The sequence below is a fragment of the Pristiophorus japonicus genome, chromosome 5, assembly GCF_044704955.1.
Source record: "Pristiophorus japonicus isolate sPriJap1 chromosome 5, sPriJap1.hap1, whole genome shotgun sequence".
NCBI lineage: Eukaryota > Metazoa > Chordata > Chondrichthyes > Pristiophoridae > Pristiophorus > Pristiophorus japonicus.
Genome location: NC_091981.1, coordinates 201,836,780 through 201,863,354, shown reverse-complemented (window position 1 = coordinate 201,863,354; position 26,575 = coordinate 201,836,780). Strand labels below are relative to the sequence as shown.

Sequence of the window (26,575 nt, the reverse complement as noted above, 5' to 3'; positions counted from 1 at the left end):
CACCCCAAAAGATTAAAACTCCCCCCCGCCCCGATCAAAACTCCCACCCCCCCCAAAGGATCAAAACTCCCACCCCCCCCAAAGGATCAAAACTCCCCCCCCCAATCAAAACATCCCCCCAGATCAAAACTCCTCCCCGCCACCTCACCTCCGGGATCAAAACTCCACCGCCCCCCCTGATCAAAACTTCCCACCCCCCCCAGGATCAAAACTCCCCCCCCCCCAAGGATCAAAACTCCCCCGCCCCACGAGATCAAAACTCGTCCTGATCCCTCCCCCCAGGATCAAAACTCACCCCCAACCCACTCCGCCCGATTAAATCTCGCGTACCCCCCCGCCCAGGATCGAAACTCCCCCCCCCTCCCCACCGCCCCGGCTTGAGCGCCGCATCAACCTGCTTGTTGTGGCCTTCTAGCCCGGGAAGGCAGCAGGCCGGCCTGTACGGGAGGCCACTCGGCCTGAGATAGGGGAAGGACGCATCGGGTCCTGCGCTGCAGCACACACACAGAGGCTGGGGGCAGGAGCTACTGCGCATGCACACATACTCCAACGCGCATGTGGAGAGCTGCCGGCACTGTTTCTGGCGCAGGGTCCTAGCTCCAACCCCCAATCGACTGGTGAGTGCACCGAAAAAAGGGTTGGGCCAATTTTGAGCCCATAAAGAATATAATTGAGACGCTCTTGGTGGAAACCGTCATTTTGAAACAATTCACCATCATTTTTTTTGATATATTAGTTGTAATCTTAAATTTTACTGTTTGGCAAAGATCATGTGTGAATGTTTAAAGCTCATACATTTACAGTTCATTCCTGTTAACTTAGGTATTAACTTATTTAAAATAAGCATTGATATGTGACTCTCACTAGTCGGAAGCTTTACCCTGTAAGTTGAGTTTATTCTGTGCACAGAAGCATCATGAAGACCATTTCCTTTTTCAAAGAAAGGTCTTGGTCACTTTTGAGCATCGAGTTGTATGGTAGATGTCAACTCTTTCAAGCACCAATATTTCCATTTCTTCTGCTGCATAGTAAGCTATCATTAGCAAGTACTCTAGTTTTCACTTGTTGGTGTCATGCCATTCAGGCCTTGAATGCCTTTTTTAAGGGAAGTTGTATATTTCCTCTCCTTATTTTCCAACTAATTGTAAACTTTAAAAAACAACAAAATGTTTAATAGCTCCTGTCATTTAAATAAGATTGTTTTATAATTCAATCAACAAGGACGTTGGCCTGAATTGACTTTAGATGAAATGCAGGGAGCGTTATTATGACGTAGTTTTCAGGAATAAAGTGCATTTTTTCTCCCATGGGATTCTCCTTCTCTGAGGAAAGAAGATAAAAATGTGACTGGAATGTTTCCATTCTAGGGAATGGAATTCCACTTCTCCTCGGAAAAGCTTTTTTGATAACTAAATAATACAATGGACGCGAAATTCATGGCCTTAGCGTCACTCTATAGCACCATTAAATGGTGCTAAAACAGCGAGGCCGCCACTCTTTCATCAGCTGCTGACAGTTCATGTGGTGGCCAGCGTTTTGATCACTACCTTTGCACTGCCGGTAACTGGCAGTGTCATCCCCAACAAAATGTGGCATTGTGATGCATGCCGATTTATATCACAAGCTCAAGCTTCGATCCTAGTGCTGAATTCACCGCTGGGACCTAAGCACACCAGGTTAACCTGGCATGCAAGCAGGCTGACAGAGGCAATGTCTGCACCTCTTAAAGAGACACACACATCATTCAGGTAAGTTTGGATTTAAGGTTTTGGACTGGGTTTTTTTGATTTTATTTAAGTGGTGGCTTGCTGCAATAGATGTGAAAAGTTTTTTTTAGATGTATGGGGAGTGCTGCTGCATGCTTGCAAGGGCTCGGATGGTAAATGTAGGCCTTTGAGAAGACGCTGCAAATACTCAGCAGATCACGCAACATCTGTGGAGCGAAAAACAGAGTTCACGTCTCAGGTCGAGATGCTACCTGACCAGTTGAGTATTTCCAGCTGATTATGCTGTAATTTCACATTTCCATCATCTACTCGCAAAGGGAAGAGGAAGACACATAGACACTGAGATGAGCTTGAGATGATCTTACACTTGCTCCTCCCTATCCAATGTAAATGAGGTGTCCTCCCATCAATGTTCACTCTATTTTCTTTATTGTGTGCAGTCCCTTTAAATTTGCTGCGTGGCTGCGCATGCAGGGTATCTCTTCAAGTTTGAGAGTGGCCTACACAGGATGTCCCAATTTTTGTTTTTTATTCGTTCATGGGATGTGAGCATCGCTGGCAAGGCCAGCACTTACTGCCCATCCTTAATTGCCCTTGAGAAGATGGTGCTGAGCCGTCTTCTTCAATCGCTGTGGTCTTTGTGTTGAAGGTACTCCCACAGTGATGTTAGGGAGGGAGTCCCAGAATTTCGACCCAGCAACGATGAAGGAACAGCGATATACTTCCAAGTCAGGATGGTGTGCGACTTGGAGGGGATATTGCAGGTGATGGTGTTCCCATGTGCCTGCTGCCCTTGTCCTTCTAGATGGTAGAGGTCATGGATTTGGGAGGTGCTGTCGAAGAAACCTTGGAGAGACGCTGCAGTGCATCTTGTAGATGGTACACACTGCAGCCATGGCGGTGGAGGGAGTGAATGTTTAAGGTGGTGGACGGGGTGCCGATCAAGTGGGCTGCTTTGTCCTGGATGGTGTTGAGCTTCTTGAGTGTTGTTGGAGCTGCACTCATCCAGGCAAGTGAAGAGTATTCCATCACACTCCTGACTTGTGCCTTGTAGATGGTGGAAAGGCTTTGGGGAGTCAGGAGGTGACACATCCACTGCAGAAAACCCAGCCTCTGACCTGCTCTTGTTGCCACAGTATTCATGTAGCTGATCCAGTTAAGTTTCTGGTCAATGGTGACCCCAGGATGTTGATGGTGGGGGATTCGGCGATGGTAATGCCATTGAATGTGAAAGGCCGGTAGTTAGATTCTTACTTGTTGGAGATAGACATAGCCTGGCACTTGTATGACCAGCCACATGCCCACACAACTTAGGCGGAACATTGGCTCTCACTGACTCCACAAGTTCCAACTGAATCAATGCTGGAAGACATCATCAGGTGGAACTCCACTGTGATCTCAATCCGAAAATCTTGGAGCCAATGTCAATATAAAAGTAAGTTAAACCAAGGTCTTTTGCTGTAACTTTCGCACTTAACCCTACTGTGCAAACCAGCCAGTAGGAGGAGCACCTCTGCCCAACTATGTACTGCCTGAAAGAAGATTCTCATGAGTTTTCCCTTTTGGATTGATGAAACTATAAGAGATCTCTAATGTTCAGTATTTACCTCTCATTTTTGTGGGCTTTTTTCTTGCAGCAATCTGGATTTAGAAATTATTGACCATCCAGTATAATAGTAGGTGTTCTTTTTAACTCGAATACAGACCACATATGAGTCATGTAGTTAAATAATGACCCCTTTTTATCTATTTTCTGCAATGATGCCATCAACATTGGTTAGAAAATTACAGATTAGTGCATAAATACCACTGCAGCCTTCAAATGGCTGTGGACATTCACAGAATATGTTTTTTTTGAAATTATTAAAATTAACATTATATATTCAGATATCATTACTTCTGTGTTTCTCAGCAAATGAATGGATTGTAACAATACACTATCATAGCCTTACTATATTACCACTCTACATGGGTAATATTCTTCTTTTGAGTAAAAATAAGAGAATGCTTGTTTTTCTCCATTGACAAAACTGTACGAAGGCATAAGTTTTTAAAAGTGTAATTTCTGAGAATGCAACCCAGAATTTCCTCTGGCGGCGTTATCAGCATGTTACGCCAAAATTTACCCCCAAAATCGAGCCCATCGAGTAGACGCTAATTTACACCCGAATTTCCTGTGCACCTAATTTGACTATGCGGGAAGGTAAGAACATGTGTAAAGTACCAGCGTCATTTAAATGTAACCAATGGAGCCCCAAAGGAACTTCCACGGAGCCCCACTAAAGGAGGGGAGGGAGAGTCTTTCCTCAGAGTCAGGTTGATAAGTGTAAGATAAGTGGCAGACAAATCTCTCTTCTTAAATTTTTCTTGAATGTATTTAAATTCCTCAGTGTGGAAAATCTCCATTGTCTCATTCCAGCCATGTAGCCAAGGCTGCAGATCCAAGCCGCAGTGAAAGGGCATCAGGTACAGTGCCTGCTGCTCCTGCCATCTCCCAGGCAGCACCTGCCAGGGCTGCAGCCTTCCAGCAGCAAGCACGTGCCACCTGGACATGGCAGGCTGCACCAGACAGCTCAGGATCTCTCTCCTGGGATGCAGCCAGCAGCATAGGATTACATAGGATTAGATTGGATTTACAAGCCATTTGGCCCATCCAGTCCATGCTGGTGTTTATGCACCACTCGAGCCTCCTCCCATCTTTCCTCATCTAAATCTATCAACATAACCCTTTATTCCCCCTTCCCTCATATGCTTGTCCAGCCTCGCCCTAAATGCATCTATACTATTCGCTTGAACCATTCCCTCTGGTAGTGAGTTCCACATTCTCACCACTCTTTGGGTAAAGAAGTTTCTTCTGAATTCCCTATTGGATTTCTTGGCGACGACCTTCTATTGATGGCCTCTAGTTATGCTCTTCCCCACAAATGGAAACATTCTCTCTGTATCCACTCTATCAAAGCCTTTCATAATTTTAAAGACCTCTATTAGGTCACCCTCAGCAGACCCGGTCATGGAGCCAACTGCCGGGAGCAGAGACTGATCACAACCTCAAGAGTTCTCAGCCTGGCACCTATCCGCCACTTCCCATCTGTACCATCCTGAGGAGACTTATACATGTAGCTGGAGTGCAGCTGGCGAAAGGCACATCTAGGTGTCGGGGTCAAGCAGGGTGCCTGGAAGGAGTACGGTGAATTTGATTGCTTGCTCTACTACCTCCGCTTTCTCCTTCTTTAACCAGGCGAGGGTGGTTAAGCTGATTGGTGACAATCTTGCAGCCATCACTGTGATTTTCTGCTGTCACTGTCGTCACGTTTAAAGTTCTGACTGTTCCTGTTGCTAATGAAATAGTTAGTTTTCTAAAAAAGTTAAATATTCAAATTTGTTAACCATATTAAACAAAGGTTATCTAAGTTCTTAAACATTTATTAAACTTTGTTACAGTGCCCAGTAAATTTAAAACGTGAAATTGTAAATAGTTGTTAAAATTTCTACAGTTGTAATAAAGCAGGTTTACATTCAAATTTATACTCAAATGTGTGACTCTTTTTCATGTTCGTACCTTGCTCAGTCGGCGAAAACTTCCACCACAACCTGCCTTTTGCCCGCCCTGCACTCTCGAAGCAATGCCTCATGTTAATGTGCATTGCTCCAGTGCAGCTCCAGTTCCCGTAGCTCAGGATCTACTGCTTGGGGGCTGGAGGTCATTGTGGAGCAAGTTATAGATCGGCCGATTGCTTCCTTCGTAAATTGCAGCCGTTGGATGCTTAGCTCCTCCAACATTTCCTCCTATGACACTCTCGGCATTTGCACTCTATAGCGGGATAATAAAGTGTGGGGTGGTGTCTTCCCTCGTGCCACTTTACTCTCTGGGCCTTCTGCCGCTGCTGCTCGTGCTCCTCGTTCTCATCCTTTGTAATAGCAAGGAATAGTAATGACAACAGCCATGCAAATTGAATAAAAGCAAACGGGGAAAGGGATGTGCAGATGCACAGAATGAGAATGCCTCAATACATCCTGGATGTATTGATTTACACCCAGATATGGTAATTATGAGCTCCTGTGCACCTAAAGTTCTGGACATCAATTTACACCCATTTTCAAGCAACATAATCAGAGAAACATAGAAACATAGATAATAGGTGCAGGAGTAGGCCATTCGGCCCTTTGAGCCTGCATCATCATTCAATAAGATCATGGCTGATCATTCACCTCAGTACCCCTTTCCTGCTTTCTCTCCATACACCTTGATCCCTTTAGCTGTAAGGGCTACATCTAACTCCCTCTTGAATATATCCAACGAACTGGCATCAACAACTCTCTGCAGTAGGGAATTCCACAGGTTAACAACTCTCTGAGTGAAGAAGTTTCTCCTTGTCTCAGTCCTAAATGGCTTACCTCTTATCCTTACACTGTGTCCCCTGGTTCTGGACTTCCCCAACATCGGGAACTTTCTTCCTGCATCTAACCTGTCCAGTCCCATCAGAATTTTATAAGTTTCTATGAGATCCCCTCTCATCCTTCTAAACTCCAGTGAATAAAGGCCCAGTCGATCCAGTCTCTCCTCGTATGTCAATCCAGCCATCCCGGGAATCAGTCTGGTGAACCTTCACTGCACTCCCTTAATAGCAAGAATGTCCTTCCTCAGATTAGGAGACCAAAACTGTACACAATATTCCAGGTGAGGCCTCACCAAGGCCCTGTACAACTGCAGTAAGGCCTCCCTGCTCCTATTCTCAAACCCCCTAGCTTTGAAGGCCAACATATCACTTGCCTTCTTCACCAACTGCTGTACCTGCATGCCAACTTTCAATGACTGATGTACCATGACACCCAGGTCTCGTTGCACCTCCCCTTTTCCTAATCTGCCGCCATTCAGATAATATTCTGCCTTCGTGTTTTTGCCACCAAAGTGGATAACCTCACATTCATCTACATTATACTGCATCTGCCATGTATTTGCCCACTCAATTAACCTGTCTAAGTCACCCTGCAGCCTCTTAGCCTCCTCCTCACAGCTCATACCGCCGCCCAGTTTAGTGTCAGCTGCAAACTTGGAGATGTTACACTCAATTCCTTCATCTAAATCATTAATATATATTGTAAATAGCTGGGGTCCCAGCACTGAGCCCTGTGGCACCCCACTAGTCACTGCCTGCCATTCTGAAAAGGATCCGTTTATCCCAACTCTCTGCTTCCTGTCTGCCAACCAGTTCTCTATCCACGTCAGTACATTACCCCCAATACCATGTGCTTTAATTTTGCACACCTATCTCTTGTGTGAGACCTTGTCAAAAGCCTTTTGAAAGTCCAAATACACCACATCCACTGGTTCTCCCTTGTCCAATCTACTAGTTACATCTTCAAAAAATTCTAGAAGATTTGTCAAGCATAATTTCCCTTTCAGAAATCCATGCTGACTTGGACCGATCCTGTCACTGCTTTCCAAATGCGCTGTTATTTCATCTTTAATAATTGATTCCAACATTTTCCCCACCACTGACGTCGAGCTAACCGGTCTATAATTACCCGTTTCTCTCTCCCTCCTTTTTTAAAATGTGGTGTTAGATTAGCTACCCTCCAGTCCATAGGAACTGATCCAGAGTCGATAGACTGTTGGAAAATGATCGCCAAAGCATCCACTATTTCTAGGGCCACTTCCTTAAGTACTCTGGGATGCAGACTATCAGGCCCTGGGGATTTATCAGCCTTCAATCCCATCAATTTCCCTAACACAATTTCCGGCCTAATAAGGATATCCTTCAGTTCCTCCTTCTCACTAGACCCTCAGTCCCCTAGTACTTCCGGAAGGTTATTTGTGTCTTCCTTCGTGAAGACAGAAACAAAGTATTTGTTCAGCTGGTCTGCCATTTCTTTGTTCCCCATTAGAAATTCACCTGAATCTGACTGCAAGGGACCTGTGTTTGTCTTCACTAATCTTTTTCTCTTCACATATCTATAGAAGCTTTTGCAGTCAGTCTTTATGTTCCCGGCAAGCTTCCTCTCATACTCTATTCTCCCCCTCCTAATTAAACCCTTTTTCCTCCTCTGCTGAATTCTAAATTTCTCCCAGTCCTCAGGTTTGCTGCTTTTTCCGGCCAATTTATATGCCTCTTCCTTCGATGTAACACTATCCTTAATTTCCCTTGTTAGCCATGGTTGAGCCACCTTCCCCGTTTTATTTTTACTCCAGACAGGGATGTACAATTGTTGAAGTTCATCCATGTGATCTTTAAATGTTTACCATTGCCTATGCACCGTCAACCTTCTAAGTATCATTTGCCAGTCTATTCTAGCCAATTCACATCTCATACTATCGAAGTTACCTTACCTTAAGTTCAGAACCTTAGTCTCTGAATTAACTGTGTCACTCTCCATCTTAATAAAGAATTCTACCATATTATGGTCACTCTTCCCCAAGGAGCCACGCACAACAAGATTGCTAATTAGTACTTTCTCGTTACATATCACCCAGTCTAGAATGGCCAGCCCTCTAGTTGGTTCCTCAACATATTGGTCCAGAAAACCATCCCTAATACACTCCAGGAAATCCTCCTCCACAATATTGCTACCAGTTTGGTAAGCCCAATCTATATGTAGATTAAAGTCGCGCATGATAACTGCTGTACCTTTATTGCACGCATTCCTAATTTCTTGTTTGATGCTGTCCCCAACCTCACTACTACTGTTTGGTGGTCTGTACACAACTCCCACTAGCGTTTTCTGCCCTTTGGTATACCGCAGCTCCACCCATATCGATTCCATACCATCCAAGCTAATGTCCTTCCTTACTATTGCGTTAATTTCCTCTTTAACCAGCAATGCTACCCCACTTCCTTTTCCTTTCTGTCTATCCTTCCTGAATGTTGAATACCCCTGGATGTTGAGTTCCCAGACTTGGTCACCCTGGAGCCATGTCTCCGTGATGCCAATTATATCATATTCATTAATTGCTGCCTATGCAGTTAATTCATCCACCTTATTACGAATACACCTCACATTGAGGCATGGAGCCTTCAGGCTTGTCTTTTTAACGCACTTTGCCCTTTTAGAATTTTGCTGCTATGTGGCCCTTTTTGATTTTTGCCTTGGGTTTCTCTGCCCTCCACTTTTACTTTTCTTCTTTCTATCTTTTGCTTCTGCCCCTATTTTACTCCCCTCTGTCTCCCTGCATAGGTTCCCATCCATCTGCCATATTAGTTTAACCCCTCCCAACAGCACTAGCAAACACTGCCCCTAGGACATGTTTGCTCGTGCTGTTGGGGAGGGGTTAAACTAATATGTCAGGGGAATGGGAACCTATGCAGGGAGACAGAGGGAAGTAAATCGCAGGAAATTTGTGTGTAGTTCTCTCTGCCATGAGGGCAAAGCCATGATAATGAGCATACTGCATCAGGGCACAGATCGTGATAAACAGGAGTAAAAGATTGAGGAAAGTTGGACGTATGGTAAATACGTGTCTAACCTCTTATGTTCGAATTTCCTCAATCATTTATCCTGCAAATTGGCTTTATGCTGCAATTGTGGGTGTTTTTCCTTATAAGATTAATTGGTTGACCAATTTCAGTGTTCTTACATTGAACGATGTTATCTTTTCTACAATGAATAATCTATTATAATGTAACTTGGTGTAAATGTTGCCATCTATTCACAGGAACTCAAAAATAATTCAAGATAATTTTAACATTTACTGCTTGGGCAGTAAATCAGCAGAATGGACTGTTCCCAGTTGTAGAACCTGCCCGATTTTCAGTGAAAATCAGGTGGGTTCTATAACAGGTGGGCAATCCATTCCACTAGCTTTCTGGCAATGAGCTAAAGGTAGAAATTATCCCAATTATTTTACCTGATATCTGCTGAAGCATGAAAATAATGGGCAAGGGCAAAGTGTCCAACGCATGCGCATGCCACACAAACACACACACACAATTTTAACCAACAATAAAAAAGGCATTGCAAAGATACAAATGGCATTTTAAAAGTCATCCATCCTTCCAAAATTGTTGTACCACTGTAACAAGGTTGTGTCTATGAGTTTCTGTGCACCAGAGCAGCTGGTAGTTAGTTTGTATATCTGTTTCTATCAGGTATGGATAGTAAACATAAGAACATAAGAAATAGGAGCAGGAGTAGGCCACCTGGACCCTCAAGCCTGCTCTGCCATTTAATAAGATCATGGCTGATCTGATCATGGGCTCAGCTCCACTTCCCTGCCTGTTCTCCATAACCCTTTACTCCCTTATTGCTCATCTCCGCTTTAAATATATTCAATGACCCAGCTTCCACAGCTCTCTGAGGCAGAGAATTCCATAAATTTACAACCCACTCAGAGAAGAAATTCCTCCTCATCTCAGTTCTAAATGGGCGACCCCTTATTCTAAGACTATGCCCCCTAGTTCTAGATTCCCCCACGAGTGAAAACGTTCTCTCTGCATCTACCTTGTTGAGCCCCCTCATTACCTTATATGTCTCAATAAGATCACCTCTCATTCTTCTGAACTCCAATGAGGACAGGCCCAACCTGCTCAACCTTTATCCATAAGTCAACCCCTTCATCTCAGGAATCAACCGAGAGAACCTTCTCTGAACTGCCTCCATTGCAAGTATATCCCTCCTTAAATAAGGAGACCAAACTGTATGCAGTACTCTAGGTGTGGCCTCACCAATACCCTGTACAGTTGTAGCAGGACTCCTCTGCTTTTATACTCCATCCCCCTTACAATAAGAGCCAACATTCCATTTGCCTTCCAGATTACTTAAAGATGTTGATAAGCCAATGATATGTCTGATTGTCGATCTTTCCCCCTCATTCTTTCTATCTACCTCTCAGCCTCTATGTCTCTCTCTCTTTTTCAAAGGCCTTATTATGTATATTCATCCAGCTTCTGCTTCAAAGCACGCAGAGACGGTTGACAGTTTTCTTGTATTTGTATTCAATTATCCAAATGATATAATGAGGGATGAGTGCTGACACTGAGGTTTGGCTCCAAATCTGTCAGAGCTGAGCTAAAATTTGAATGTTTAAAAAATCTGTATTTCAGCTTTGTAGATGACCTTCAATGTTTCTGTTCAGTCATCGCTAAAAACAGTGATCAGTATCAAACATTGTTGCTTTAAATTACCTACTACTTCTGTGATAGGACTGATAACCGTTTACATATATAAATACAAATCGGGAACCTAATCAACCTGTTTATACATCTGTCAAAATTGTGGTACTAAATCTAGTTGGAGGCATTTTAGTTTTTCTGAACTCTAATCGTCCTTGCTCACACATGTATAATGTAAATGCATAAACATTGCAAGATAATAAATCAAACACTGTATTGACTGTCTTTTAGGATAAGATAAGCAATGGACTCTTTCAGTTTTGGTATCTAGAGGGACCTTCAATTATAATGCTCAAAGTCAAAGGCTTCAGGGATTACAACGCACTGTCACTTCTGTAATTGTCTGGGATATGGATTACCACAATAGCCCTCAAATGCAGTCAATATTTGTATATATTCTATATATAATCAGCTGGCAGTCACTCATGCTTTGATTCCGAGTTTTTATACAATTATTAGAATTGTGCTACATCTGAATATTTCTGTTCATTTTCATATTTTAATGTCATTTTTGTGTCATATTTGCAATCGTTTTCTGTTTAGCTCTGGACTAACCCACAACTTGAAACACTTTCTCCACATGCACCCTATCAAACTTTCATTATTTGAAAGACTTCTATTATGTCTCCTCTCAAGTCTGCTCTTTTCCAGAGAAAATTATCCCAGCCCTGCTCAATAGATCAAAGAAAAGTTAAAGTTATTTTATCTGCAAAATCTTTTACAATAATTTATATCAAATATTTTAGTGTTAAACAGTATATTATGATGTAATGTTTCAAAATTAGCCCATTTTAAGCAAGCTTGAGAAATAATGTCAGAAGTAAAATCAAACAAAATACACGCTGGAAGAAGTGTAAGGAAAGCAACCTCCAAAAACAGTGGAGCTTAAGTGAGCAAGCAGGGCACCTAAGTTACCTTTACGCACCAACCCTACAGGTTGAGTATGCAGTACAATGCTCCAAAGAGCATTATAAGAAAGTATGGAATAAAAAGTTATTTTAGCTTCGTGAGCACATTCCTTTCAAACCATGTACAGTCTACCCTATCATTGGTAACCCCCATCCATTTAATCTCTTAAGGGAAAAATAGTCCCCGTTTTGCCAAAGGAAATCAAGTAAAGCTCTAGAATATAAAAGCACAGAAGTCCTGCTACAACTGTATAAGATATTGGTGAGACCATACCTGGAGTACTGCGTACAGTTTTGGTCTCCTTATTTAAGGAGGGGTATACTTGCATTGGAGACACTTCAGAGAAAGTTCACTAGATTGATTCCCGAGATGAAGGGGTTGACTTATGGATAAAGGTTGGGCAGGTTGGGCCTATACTCATTGGAGTTTAGAAGAATGACAGGTGATCTTATTGAAACATATAAGATACTGAAGGGGCTCAACAAGGTAGATGCAGAGAGGATGTTTCCACTCATGGGGGAATTTAGAACTAGGGGGCATAGTTTAAGAATTAAGGGGTCGCCCATTTAGAACTGAGATGAGGAGGAATTTCTTCTCTGAGAGGGTTGTAAATCTGTGGAATTCTCTGCCCCAGAGAGCTGTGGAGGCTGGATCATTGAATATATTAAGGTAGAGACAGGCAGATTTTTGATAAGGGAGTGAAGGGTTATGGGGAGCGGGCAGGGAAGTGGAACTGAGCCCAAGATTAGATCAGTCATGATCTTATTAAATGGCAGAGCAGGCTCGAGGGGCCAAATGGCCTACTCCTGCTCGTAATTCTTATGTTTTTAGTTATCCATCATCACGTGACCATTACTCAATCCTGCTGCTGACCATAGAAAACAACCCACTTTCCTCCTATCTGGCATCAGCAGCACAAGAATTATGGAATATTTGATAACCTCTGTCAGTATCTATCCCTATAACATCTATTCCTATTCTCAGCCAGCTATTGATCCAACATCTTATAGGCACATCATTTTCTCCCTTTCCTCCTTCTTTCTTGAAGGCACTGACTCCTCACTGTTGCATGATTCCATAGGTATCAGTCAGCCTCATGTACTTCTCCCGAGTGACCATTCTTCATGAGTGAGCCTAGACGGTGTGCTGGCAGTGCAAAGGTGATCACTGGATAACAGAAGCAGGAACCCTCCCTTAGCTGTGGCAACAAGGGCAATTGTAATGGGCCCACTGCCATATCAGCACAGACCAGGGATTGAAGTAGAAATCCCTGTGTGCTTTATAGCTCAGCTAATGACTGAATTACTCACTTGAGCCACGTGTGGATCTTTTTTAAAGAGGTTAATTGACACAGCTTTATATTGGCATCTATTTCGCATAGCCAACAATCTGCGCTTGAGGCATCTTCATTTTAAATTGAAATCTTTCTGTATTACAGCACATAGTCTAAATTAAATCAGCTGATCATAATAATGTTATTTATGCCTCTTAGCATTTTGAACACCTGGTTCATGTCCTTATTTAATTTTTCCTATTGAAAGGAAATTAAGTTCACCTCTGCGAGTTTCTTCATGAACCACCTTCATTGCTCAGGGATAGTGTTAAATACAAGGAAGAGGCATATAAATTAACCAAAAAAAGCAGCAAACTTGAAGACTGGGAGAAATTTAGAATTCAGCAGAGGAGGATAAAGGGTTTAATTAGGAGGGGGAAAATAGAATATGAGAGTAAGTTTGCAGGGAACATAAAAACTGACTGCAAAAGCTTCTACAGATACGCAAAGAGAAAAAGATTAGTGAAGACAAATGTAGGTCCTTTACAGTCAGAATCAGGTGAATTTATAATGGGGAACAAAGAACTGGCAGACCAATTGAACAACTACTTTGGTTCTTTCTTCACGAAGGAAGATACAAATACCCTTCCGGAAATACTAGGGGACCGAGGGTCTAGCGAGAAGGCGGAACTAAAGGAAATCCTTATTAGTCAGCAAATTGTGTTAGGAAAATTGATGGGATTGAAGGCCAATAAATCCCCAGGGCTTGATAGTCTGCATCCCAGAGTACTTAAGGAAGTGGTCCTAGAAATAGTGGATGCATTGGTGGTCATTTTCCAACCTTCTATAGAATCTGGATCAGTTCCTATGGACTGGAGGGTAGCTAATGTAACACCACTTTTTTAAAAAAGAGGGAGAGAGAAAACAGGGAATTATAGACCGGTCAGCCTGACATCGGTGGTGGGGAAAATGTTGGAATCAATTATTAAAGATGTAATAGCAGCGCATTTGGAAAGCAGTGACAGGATCGGTTCAAGTCAGCATGGATTTATGAAAGGGAAATCATGCTTGACAAATCTTCTGGAATTTTTTGAGGATGTAACTAATAGAGTGGACAATGGAGACCCAGTGGATTTGGTGTATTTAGACTTTCAAAAGGCTTTTGACAAGGTCACACACAAGAGATTAGTGTGCAAAATTAAAGCACATGGTATTGGGGGTAATGTATTGACGTGGATAGAGAACTGGTTGGCAGACAGGAAGCAAAGAGTGGGAATAAACGGTTCCTTTTCAGAATGGCAGGCAGTGACTAGTGGGGTACCGCAAGGTTCAGTGCTGGGACCCCAGCTATTTACAATATATATTAATGATTTAGACGAAGGAATTGAAGGTAATATCTCCAAGTTCGCAGGTGACACTAAGCTGGGTGGCAGTGTGAGCTGTGAGGAGGATGCTAAGAGGCTGCAGGGTGACTTGGACAGGTTAGGTGCGTCGGCAAATGCATGGCAGATGCGGTATAATATAGATAAATGTGAGGTTATCCACTTTGGTCTCTGAATGGTGTCAGATTAGTAAAAGGGGAGATGCAACGAGACCTGGGTGTCATGGTACATCAGTCATTGAAAGTTGGTACAGCAGGCGGTGAAGAAGGCAAATGGAATGTTGGCCTTCATAGCGAGAGGATTTGAGTATAGGAGCAGGGAGGTCTTACTGCAGTTGTACAGGGCCTTGGTGAGGCCACACCTTGAATATTGTGTTCAGTTTTGGTCTCCTAATCTGAGGAAGGACATTCTTGCTAGCAAAGGTTCACCAGACTGATGCCGGGATTACAGGACTGACATATGAAGAAAGACTGGATCGACTAGGCTTGTATTCATTGGAGTTTAGAAGAATGAGAGGGGATCTCATAGAAACATATAAAATTCTGACAGGACTGGACAGGTTAGATGCAGGAAGAATGTCCCCGATGTTGTGGAAGTCCAGAACCAGGGGTCACAGTCTAAGGATAATTATTAAGCCATTTAGGATTGAGATGAGGAGCAACTTCTTCACTCAGAGAGTTGTGAGCATGTGAAGTTCTCTATCACAGAAAGTTGTGGAGGCCAGTTCATTAGATATAATCAAAAGGAGTTAGATGTGGCCCTTATGGCTAAAGGGATCAAGGGGTATGGAGAGAAAGCAGAAATTGGGTACTGAAGTGCATGATCAGCCATGATCTTATTGAATGGTGGTGCAGGCTTGAAGGGCCGAATGGCCTACTCCTGCATGTATTTTCTATGTTTCTATGTTTCGATCACATCCTTCAACTACCTATCAGAAGCGGACAGTGCAACATATGTCTCTCATTACAAACACACTCACCTCTTTTACTCTCTTCATATCACACAGTAGCACCATTCCCTTCTCAAATGAAACCACTTGTACAAGCATCAACCCCACCCGCCACTTCTTCCTCACTTCACATCATACACACTTTCCTCTCTTCCCTATGCTGTTTCCATCTTGCTGGATCTCCACCTCTCAACACATCCACTATATGCACATAATTCCTGCATGTTTCCACTTACCTGTTCAACACTCTCCCTCTTTTTGTATAGCACAATACAACCCATAATACAAAGGAGAGCAGGAACAAGAGAGGGGGACACGTTCTAGGCATCATTACTGTCATTGAAGCAGAGCAGCATGACCAGGCAGAGCCATAAGCATCGGGAAGGCAAGGCTGGCAGCATTTCAGAGCAGAGTGTCTGCACTTTACCTCAGTAATGGCAGGCAATGACTAGTGGGGTGCCGCAGGGTTTAGTGCTGGGACCCCAGCTATTTACAATATACATTAATGATTTAGATGAAGGAATTGAATGTAATATCTCCAAGTTTGCAGATGACACTAAACTGGGTGGCGGTGTGAGCTGCGAGGAGGATGCTAAGAGGCTGCAGGGGGACTTAGACAGGTTAGGCGAATGGGCAAATGCATAGCAGATGCAGTATAATGTAGATAAATGTGAGGTTATCCACTTTGGTGGCAAAAACAGGAAGACAGATTATTATCTGAATGATGACAGATTAGTAAAAGGGGAGGTGCAACGAGACCTGGGTGTCATAGTACATCACTCATTGAAGGTAGGCATGCAGGTACAGCAGCCAGTAAAAAAGCAAATGGCATGCTGGCCTTCATAGCTAGGGGATTTGAGTATAGGAGCAGGGAGGTCTTACTGCAGTTGTACAGGGCCTTGGTGAGACCACACCTTGAGTATTGTGTGCAGTTTTGGTCTCCTAATCTGAGGAAGGGCATGCTTGCTATTGAGGGAGTGCAGCAAAGGTTCACCAGACTGACTCCCGGGATGATAGGACTGACATATGAGGAAAGACTGGATCGGCTAGGCTTATACTCACTGGAATTTAGAAGAATGAGCGGGGATCTCATAGAAACATATAAAATTCTGACGGGACCACAGGTTAGATGCAGGAAGAATGTTCCCGATGTTGGGGAAGTCCAGAACCAGGAGTCACAGTCTAAAGATAAGGGGTAAGCCAGATCGGACTGAGAGGGGGAGAAACTTTTTCACCCATGAATTGTGAACCTATGGAATTCTCTGCCACAGAAAGTTGTTGAGTTCAGTTCATTGGACATATTCAAAAGGGAGTTAGATGTGGCCCTTACGGCTAAAGGGATCAGGGAGTATGGAGAGAAGGCAGGGGTGGGTACTGAAGTTGCATGATCAGCCATGATCATATTGAATGGCGGTGCAGGCTCGAAGGGCCGAATGGCCTGTTCCTGCACCTATTTTCTATGTTAAATATGCAGTAAGCTGCTCTACTTCAAGATGTATTCTCAGGACTGTCGTATGTTAATGTCCAGACTCTAGCTTCCATTCTAACTCTTGTCATTTTCCTCTTTCCACTAGGTCCTTCACAATAGCAAACCATCCTCCTCCAGATACCTTGGAAAAGGAACATCTACCTGAGAATACACCACCAAGGGCTCAGTCTCTTGCAGGCACCAGCTCAGGCACTGGCACCCCATGCAGGTTAGATAGTCAGACAGAGAGATCTGTATGTGGGGTGACACTAAACACGAGTAGGCAGCAACATGTACTGGTGGGAGGAACAGCCCAGAAGAGATCATGCCAGAGGCTGGGGTTGTGAAGTATGCAACATACAACTACTATGTGGCAGACTCTACACCGGGTATATAGTAGGGAGACCCCAGGCCTGTCGAGACACCTGAACTGCTGTTTCAGTATTCCTATGGTGTGCTCATTAATGATCCTGGTAGTTCCATGGTTTTGATTATATCTGTGTTGTTTGGGGTGGTTGGGTTGCGGATGGGTGTCGCATGCTACATCAGAGGTATCCATCCGGCCACGTTCCTGCTAGACTCAGATATTTAGGGGGATGGCAAAGTATCTCTGGATAAATGCATCATGACAGATGCCTGGGTACCTTGCATGGAATCTGTGATCAGCTACATGCATTGATGAAGTAACATCCCTGTATATTTAAGAGTGTTGCTGGCTGGCAGGGAGGCTGGCCACCATTGTCAATCTGTGAACTCTCTCGTATTTATTGCTAAGGTCAATAGGGAAGGTGATGTACTGGTCAGCCCTGGGGAAGTGCATTGGTGACCAGCTTAATACAGCTGTGTAGTACAGACTTGGAGATGTGAGTGAGGTCCCCTGTAGCAGACTGGAAGGAGCCATTGACAAAGATGTCAAGGGCTGTGATGATGTTCTGAGCTACTACCAAAGCATGGCCTCCTGGTGCAGCAGGCAGCAGGTCCCGTTGCAGGAGGTTGCAGAGGTCTGTGATAGCCTGCCTGGAGAAGTGCAGCCTCTTGAGATACTTCTCTTCCGATAGATCCAAGAAACTGAGTCTCTGCCTGTGCATCCTTTACACCGAGTATGGCCATCTACGAGCAGATCTCCTCACCTGGTGTCTTCTGAGAGGTGCCAGTTCCTGAGGCTGCTGAGACTACTGCTGCTTCTCTTCCTTCAACAATTCCTCCATGCAGAAGAATCTAACAATAATAGCACCCATGAAGATGAGATGAGAGAAAGTTTTCTGAGCATAGATAAAGCAGCAAAAAGCCTGACGGGGGCGGGGGGCGCACCTCGCTCCTGCCTGAAAACATTGCTGCAAAAATAGCAGCGGACACAACCACATCAGGATCATGGCACTAATTACCCGATCATCTGCCTGCTCCATTCGTGTAGGGTGGACTGGATTAAAACCCGGTTTTAATGTTTACTTATTTCCAGGTTACTAACCGATCCTTGTGTACTATTAATTTATAAATCTAATATAGCATCTTCTGAAGTACTGCATGTTATGTTAAGAAATATTCATTCTTTGAATTTTTTATCTCTCCCCTCTAGCTGTACCTGACCTGGCCCACTTTAGCACTGAAATCTCAAGGATCATCACATCGTTCCCTGCAGACTCTCTTACTTGCTTAAATAGTTATATGTTCATTCACCTTTGTGACATATAACATTTAGCATTACTAATTTATATCCAATTGCTTTTGCTGTCTACTCTCCTACTGTTATATCCAGGTTACTGATGAGTGTAAATACCAATCCTTTCTTCGCTAAACACTAAACAATATTTCTCATTAAATGCTGTTCTGGTAATGTAATCGTTTTCAGTTCATATCCAGAACAGGTATTCTGTAAAGAGCAAATTATTTTAAAAGGTGCTGATTCTCACAGTACCATGCGTTCAGACCAAACACAGAGGAAGGAAGCATTTTTGTGAACACTACTGTTTAGAAATCTTTAAATGTATCGTATGTAGTTGAGGCCAGTATAGCTTTGACTTTTTTTTACAGGACTGATCATCGTTGGGCATACGCAGAGAGAAAAAAAATGTGAATTTCTATCATGTTCTGATTTTATGACAGAAACTGCCCCCTCTGAAACTGACTCAATTATCTTAATGCTCATGATAAGAATATATGTTTAGCCTCATATTAACCTTTTGAGGACTTAAGTTTAATTTTATACCATAATCTAAAACTGCTTTTCTTTCAGTTAGTTTAGTAGATTGAGTAAGAGCATTTTCAATTCCCTTGCACATTATTCCAACTTTGCTTCAGAATAGTTAACTTTAGAAAAAGTCATAATCATTTTTATCAATCCTACATTTGAAAAAATATTCATATTATTTGAAAACTGAATAATTTTAATTAGTGCTAGCAGAGTTTAACAGTGTAGACCTTCAGTCCCAGTCAGTGCTAACTGTCTTGCCCTACCTCATTGTGCTTCCTCCCATTCAGAGAGATAGCAATGAAGTCTTACGCTTAGATTACTTAAAGTGGTTGTGAACTTTAGAACCACAGATCCCTGAAGGTAGCTGCCCAGGTAGATAAGGTGGTTTTGAAGGCATACGGAATACTTGCATTTATTAGCTGAGGCACAGAATTCGAGAGCAGGGAGGTTATGCTTCAACTTTATAAAACACTAGTTAGGCCACAGCTGGAGTACTGGGTGCAGTTCTGGTCACCACATTAGAGGAAAGATGTGATTGCACCAGAGAGGGTGAAAGGAGATTTATGAGGATGTTGCCTGGACTGCAGAATTTTAGCTGAGAAAAGATTGGCTAGGCTGGGTTTGTTTTCTTTGGAACATACGAACATAAGAATTAGGAACAGGAGTAGGCCATCTAGCCCCTCGAACCTGCTCCACCATTCAACAAGATCATGGCTGATCTGGCCATGGACTCAGCTCCACTTACCCGCCCGCTCCCCGTAACCCTTAATTCCCTTATTGGTTAAAAATCTATCTATCTGTGATTTGAATACATTCAATGAGCTAGCCTCAACTGCTTCCTTGGGCAGAGAATTCCACAGATTCACAACCCTCTGGGAGAAGAAATTCCTTCTCAACTCGGTTTTAAATTGGCTCCCCCGTATTTTGAGGCTGTGACCCCTAGTTCTAGTCTCCCCGACCAGTGGAAACAACCTCTCTGCCTCTATCTTGTCTATCCCTTTCATTATTTTAAATGTTTCTATAAGATCACCCCTCATCCTTCTGAACTCCAACGAGTAAAGACCCAGTCTACTCAATCTCTCATCATAAGGTAACCTCCTCATCTCCGGAATCAGCCTAGTGAATCGTCTCTGCACCCCCTCCAAAGCTAGTATATCCTTCCTTAAGTAAGTTGACCAAAACTGCACGCAGTACTCCAGGTGCGGCCTCACCAATACCCTATACAGTTGCAGCAGGACCTCCCTGCTTTTGTATTCCATCCCTCTCGCAATGAAGGCCAACATTCCATTCACCTTCCTGATTACCTGCTGCACCTGCAAACTAACTTTTTGGGATTCATGCACAAGGACCCCCAGGTCCCTCTGCACCGCAGCATGTTGTAATTTCTCCCCATTCAAATAATATTCCCTTTTACTGTTTTTTTTTCCAAGGTGGATGCCCTCACATTTTCCGACATTGTATTCCATCTGCCAAAACTTAGCCCATTCGCTTAACCTATCTAAATCTCTTTGCAGCTTCTGTGTGTCCTCTACATAACCCGTTTTCCCACTAATCTTTGTGTCATCTGCAAATTTTGTTACACTACACTCTGTCCCCTCTTCCAGGTCATCTATGTATATTGTAAACAGTTGTGGTCCCAGCACCGATCCCTGTGGCACACCACTAACCACCGATTTCCAACCCAAAAAGGATCCATTTATCCCGACTCTCTGCTTTCTGTTAGCCAGCCAAAAAAAAAGAACCGAAGAGGCTGAGGGGAGATCTTATTGAGATGTATAAAATTATGAGGGGCCTAGATAGAGTGAATAGGAAAGACCCATTTCCCTTAGCAGAGGGATCAATAACTAGTGGGCATAGATTTAAAGTAATTGGAAGAAGGTTTAGAGAGGATTTGAGGGGAAATAGTTTCACCCAGAGTGTGGTGAGGGTCTGGATCTCACTGCCTGAAAGGTTAGTAGAGGCAGAAACCTTCACCACATTTAAAAAGTAATTGAATGTGTACTTGAAGGGCCGTAACCCTAACTGAAATGACCTCCTTCCATGCTGTAAATTTTTATGATTCTATGATTCAATGAGTGCCAATCTCACCTGCATATGTTTTCTCGCCCTATATGCCTCCCTTCTTTGAATAATGATGAGGTCACTAATAGTGCTGGAAAGGCTAGTTGTGCACATGGACATATGCACATATGGTGGCTGGAATCTGGTTAAGCTCATGCCTTCTCACATATGAGATGCTGCCTTTGATACCATCATAGGCAGTCCCTCGGAATCGAGGAAGACTTGCTTCCACTCCCAAAGTGAGTTCTTTGATGGCTGAACAGTCCGATACGAGAGCCACAGACCCTGTCACAGGTGGGACAGACATTCATCGAGGGAAGGGGTTGGTGGGACTGGTTTGCCACGTGCTCCTTCCGCTGTTTGTGCTTGGCCTCTTCACGTTCTTTGCGTTGAGACTCAAAGAGCTCAACGCCCTCCCGGATGCACTTTCTCCATCTCGGGCAGTCTTCGGCCAGGGACTCCCGGGTGTCAGTGGCGATGTCGCACTTTACCAGGAGGCTTTGAGGGTGTCCTTATATCGTTTCTGCTGTCCTCCTTTGGCTCGTTTACCACGAACATGCTCTGCATAAAGCATTTGCTTAGGGAATCTCGTATCTGGCATGCGAACTATGTGGCCTGCCCAGCGAAGCTGATCGAGTGTGGTCAGTGTTTCAATACTGGGGATGTTAGCCTGGTCGAGGACACTGATGTTGGTGCGCCTGTCCTCCCAGAGGATTTGCAGGATCTTGCAGAGACATCGTTGGTGAGGCGCCTTCTATACATCGTCCATGCCTCAGACCCATACAGGAGGACAGGTATTACTACAGCCCTGTAGACCATGAGCTTGGTGGTAGATTTGAGGGTCTGGTCTTCAAACACTTTTTTCCTCAGACGGCCGAAGGCTGCACTGGCATACTGGAGGCGATGTTGAATCTCCGCATCAATGTCTGCCTTTGTTGATAAGAGGCTCCCGAGATATGGGAAATGGTCCACATTGTCGAGAGACGCGCCGTGAATCTTGATGATTGGAGGGCAGTGCTGTGCGGCGGTGACAGGCTGGTGGAGGACCTTTGTCTTATGGGATGTTAAGCGTAAGGCCCATGCTTTGATATCACTCAGTGTGTTAATAGTGTATTCAGGCACAGCTCTTTCTTCTGTCTCCTCTCTCCAAGATGCACTCATAGCACTTTTAGAGTTAATATCTTGTATGCATAGACACATGCACATTGCCAGAATCATTTCTCCCCGTGAGTGGTGTCGGTGCTGGAAGAACAAAGGTAGAAAGGAGAGAATGGCTGGATCTGTAGGGCTGCACAGAAGTGTGCATGCTGTGGGTCCCATCTCTGCCCTTCTCCTCGCCTACCCTCCTGAAGTACTGGAAGTATTAATAGGATATGTGTGCCCAGATGGTTGGGGTCTGTCAGGTTCATATATCCCGTTCTGTCACTGAGGATGAGTGTGTTGAGAGTAACCTGGGGGCTTCAGTGTGTGCTGTGTGGAGTTTAGGACCCAGTGAGTCAGTCTCACCTGTGCTCTCTCTCCTCCCAGCGAGTTGACGTCAGGCCGAGTGCTGGCTTGGGGCTGACACTGGGAGGGAGGCGCAGATTCTCAGACACAGGCTGGGCGCTGCTGCAGCCCGTCCCGCTCTGCGCTCAACATGGGCTGTGGCCAGGCGTGAAGCAATTGAACCATGAGCGGCTCGCTGCGGTCTCTGCTCCCCGGCTCCTTCCACCTCCACCTGCTCATCCTCCTGAGCCTCGGCAGCCAGTGCCTGTCCCGGGAAGGTAAGCACAAGCGGGGGGCGAGGGAGACAGAAACTTTCCTCTGATTCCGCCCCTCTCCTTCCGAGACACCTCGTTGAAGGAACATTTCAGGGCAAAGAGTATGAACGGAAGGGCTGCGGGGGAGGAGCGAGGTGTCCTGACTCCAGGAATGTGCCCCGGCTCCCGGCTTTCCCAGCCGGTGTGTGGAGCTGTGTTCCCGGGACTCTCCCCACCCCCCCCTTATCCCGGAGAACTGAGCTGTGTGTTTTAAATGTTCTGGCAACTTGGGTAAACTAGCTGTCCCTGAATGTGTTCAGTGTTCTCCAGTGTTTCATTTTCTTTTTTTGCTCAGGGACTTTAACCTTGAAAGTAACTCCGTAAGAAGCGAGTTGAGTTGTGAGATGTTTCTGCTGCCGGGGGAGGGTCATAAAGTTTGCTTTTCTCTAAACAAACACATGTCTGTGACCAGCAATGTGGAACATTTCTTTCCTCGCTCTCTTATCTAAATTTATAATTCGCGTGCATTCTTACTTAAAGCACAGTTCCAAAGAATCAGGCAACACTAGATGTATTTCGGAAGCGTTAAGCATCTCTTCTAACTATGGATTATTGCAGGTAAAGATTGTGCACTGCAATCACATTAGAATGTGACTGTTGCTGTGTTTTTGTCAGCTACACCACAATGTGTGAATTGTTTTGTCTTTATTGTATAATCAGTCAACAACTGTAATCCTGCACAACAAAATAACCTTGATTAATGTTGCACGGGCTTTAAGCATTCTACGAAATAAGCGAAGTTGCCCTCAGTGAAGCATTATGCATTTTTTTTTAAGTTAGCCTAAGTACCGAATACCCTCTGGAATTAGACATGTAACATCTGCAGGAACAGCGTCGTATTGCTGAGTTCTGCCAAACGCAACCCAATCTCCACTGATATCTCATGAACATGATGAATATTTCTTGCAGTACAGTTGACTCTAAAAGTCACAAGCAGTAAAGTTGTAAGTGGTCTGCTTCAGGGGGAAAAATAATTCTCATGTTGCACTGAATTGCGGTTTCATGATCTGTCATCACATCTGACTGTTGAGTGACATTCTCTTCAGAATACTTGTCCGTCCAGTTACTTTAAAAGCTTGAATTAGCTTTTTTGAGTTGGTTGAGGGAAGCAGTTCTTTAATGTTCTGATAACGCAACTGTCCTTTAGTCTGTATGCATGGGAGCACAAGGATGAGCTGGTTACTTTTGTGAGTTGCCCCAGAGCAGTGAATCAGATATTTGCAAATGAGCTATTTTACTCTTCTGTCCTGATTAGAACGGTATCAAATACCTCGGTCAGGTTAGATACACAATGAAACCACTACTCTATCCCAATAACCTTGTAGCAATTTGCTTCAAGTACCAAGACCTTTTAGGCTGCACATGAAGGAAAACATTGTGATTGTCCATATGCATTTACAGAAATTATAATTTTACTTGAGGATTGCAGCATTGTAATAAAATCCATAAAAGCTTGTATGTAATTCAGTGTATGCAAAATAATTCAAACAAGTACAAGTGACTTCAGTGTACTTCCAAACTATTTCCATCTCTCTTCTCAGAAAGATTCCGGAAAAAAGGTTTAAATTATGAGGGCAGGTTGCATAAATTAGTCTTGTATTCCTTTCAGTATAGAAGATTAAAGGGTGAGCTATTTGTGATGTTAACAATGATTAAAGGATTTGAGGGGGTAGATAGTGAGAAACTTTTTTGGTGGTGGAGCCCAGAACTAAGAGGTATTAACTTTAAAATTAGATCTAGGCCATTCAGGGTGATGTCAGAAATTACTTCTTCATACAAAGGGTAGTGGAAATCTGGAACTCGCTCCAAAAGGTTGTTGCGACTCGGTCAAATAGAACATTTCAAAATTGGGATTGATAGATTTTTATTAGGTACGGGTATTGAGGGTTGCAGAACCAAGGTGAGTAGAAGGAGTTAAGCTATAGATCAGCCATGATTTAACTGGATGGCAGATCAGGCTTGAGTGGCTGAGTGGCATTAGAACATACATAAGAACAAAAGAATTAGGAACAGGAGTAGGCCATCTAGCCCCTCGAGCCTGCTCCGCCATTCAACAAGGTCATGGCTGATCTGGCCGTGGACTCAGCTCCACTTACCCGCCTGTTCCCCGTAACCCTTAATTCCCTTATTGGTTAAAAATCTATCTATCTGTGATTTGAAGACATTCAATGAGTTAGCCTCAACTGCTTCCTTGGGCAGAGAATTCCACAGATTCACAACCCTCTGGGAGAAGAAATTCCTTCTCAACTCGGTTTTAAATTGGCTCCCCCGTATTTTGAGGCAGTGCCCCCTAGTTCTAGTCTCCCCCGACCAGTGGAAACAATCTCTCTGCCTCTATCTTGTCTATTCCTTTCATTATTTTAAATGTTTCTATAAGATCACCCCTCATCCTTCTGAACTCCAACGAGTAAAGACCCAATCCTACTCAATCTATCATCATAAAGTAACCCCCTCATCTCCGGAATCAGCCTAGTGAATCATCTCTCTATCCCCTCCAAAGCTAGTATATCCTTCCTTAAGAAAGGTGACCAAAACTGCACGCAGTACTCCAGGTGCGGCCTCACCAATACCCTGTACATTGCAGCAGGACCTCCCTACTTTTGTACTCCATCCCTCTCGCAATGAAGGCCAACATTCCATTCGCCTTCCTGATTATCTGCTGTACCTGCAAACTAACTTTTTGGGATTCATGCACAAGGATCCCCAGGTCCCTCTGCAATGCAGCATGTTGTAATTTCTCCCCATTCAAATAATAATCCCTTTTACTGTTTTTTTTTTTCCCCAAGGTGGATGACCTCACATTGTATTCCATCTGCCAAACCTTAGCCCATTCACTTGACCTATCTAAATCTCTTTGCAGCCTCTCTGTGTCCTCTACACAACCTACTTTCCCACTAATCTTTGTGTCATCTGCAAATTTTATTATACTACACTCTGTCCCCTCTTCCAGGTCATTTATGTATATTGTAAACAGTTGTGGTCCCAGCACCGATCCCTGTGGCACACCACTAACCACCGATTTCCAACCCGAAAAGGACCCATTTATCCCGACTCTCTGCTTTCTGTTAGCTAGCCAAATCTCTATCCATGCTAATACATTTCCTCTGACTCCGCGTACCTTTATCTTCTGCAGTAACCTTTTGTGTGGCATGTTATCGAATGCCTTTTGGAAATCTAAATACACCACATCCATCGGTACACCTCTATCCACCATGCTCGTTATATCCTCAAAGAATTCCAGTAAATTAGTTAAACGTGATTTCCCCTTCATGAATCCATGTTGAGTCTGCTTGATTGCACTATTCCTATCTAGATGTCCCGCTATTTCTTCCTTCATGATAGCATCAAGCATTTTCCCCACTACAGATGTTAAACTAACCGGCCTATAGTTACCTGCCTTTTGTCTGCCCCCTTTTTTAAACAGAGGCGGTACATTAGCTGCTTTCCAATCCGCTGGTACCTCCCCAGAGTCCAGAAAATTTTGGTAGATTATAACGAATGCATTTGCTATAACTTCCGCCATCTCTTTTAATACCCTAGGATGCATTTCATCAGGACCAGGGGACTTGTCTACCTTGAGTCCCATTAGCCTGTCCAGCACTACCCCCCCCCCTAGTGATAGTGATTATCTCAAGGTCCTCCCTTCCCACATTCCCGTGACCAGCAATTTTTGGCATGGTTTTTGTGTCTTCCACTGTGAAGACCGAAG

At 43.8% G+C, this 26,575-nt stretch overlaps 1 protein-coding gene across 1 annotated transcript in view; it reads left to right on the top strand.

The window, feature by feature from the left end:
- The first annotated feature begins 22,685 nt into the window (after positions 1 to 22,685).
- egfra (epidermal growth factor receptor a (erythroblastic leukemia viral (v-erb-b) oncogene homolog, avian)) overlaps positions 22,686 to 26,575 on the top strand; it is a 366,184-nt gene continuing 362,294 nt past the window's right edge. Inside the window, exon 1 of the mRNA XM_070881226.1 lies at positions 22,686 to 22,830. Coding sequence (XP_070737327.1) covers positions 22,737 to 22,830 — 94 coding nt within the window. The 5' untranslated portion in view covers positions 22,686 to 22,736. The remainder of the gene's footprint in view (positions 22,831 to 26,575) is intronic.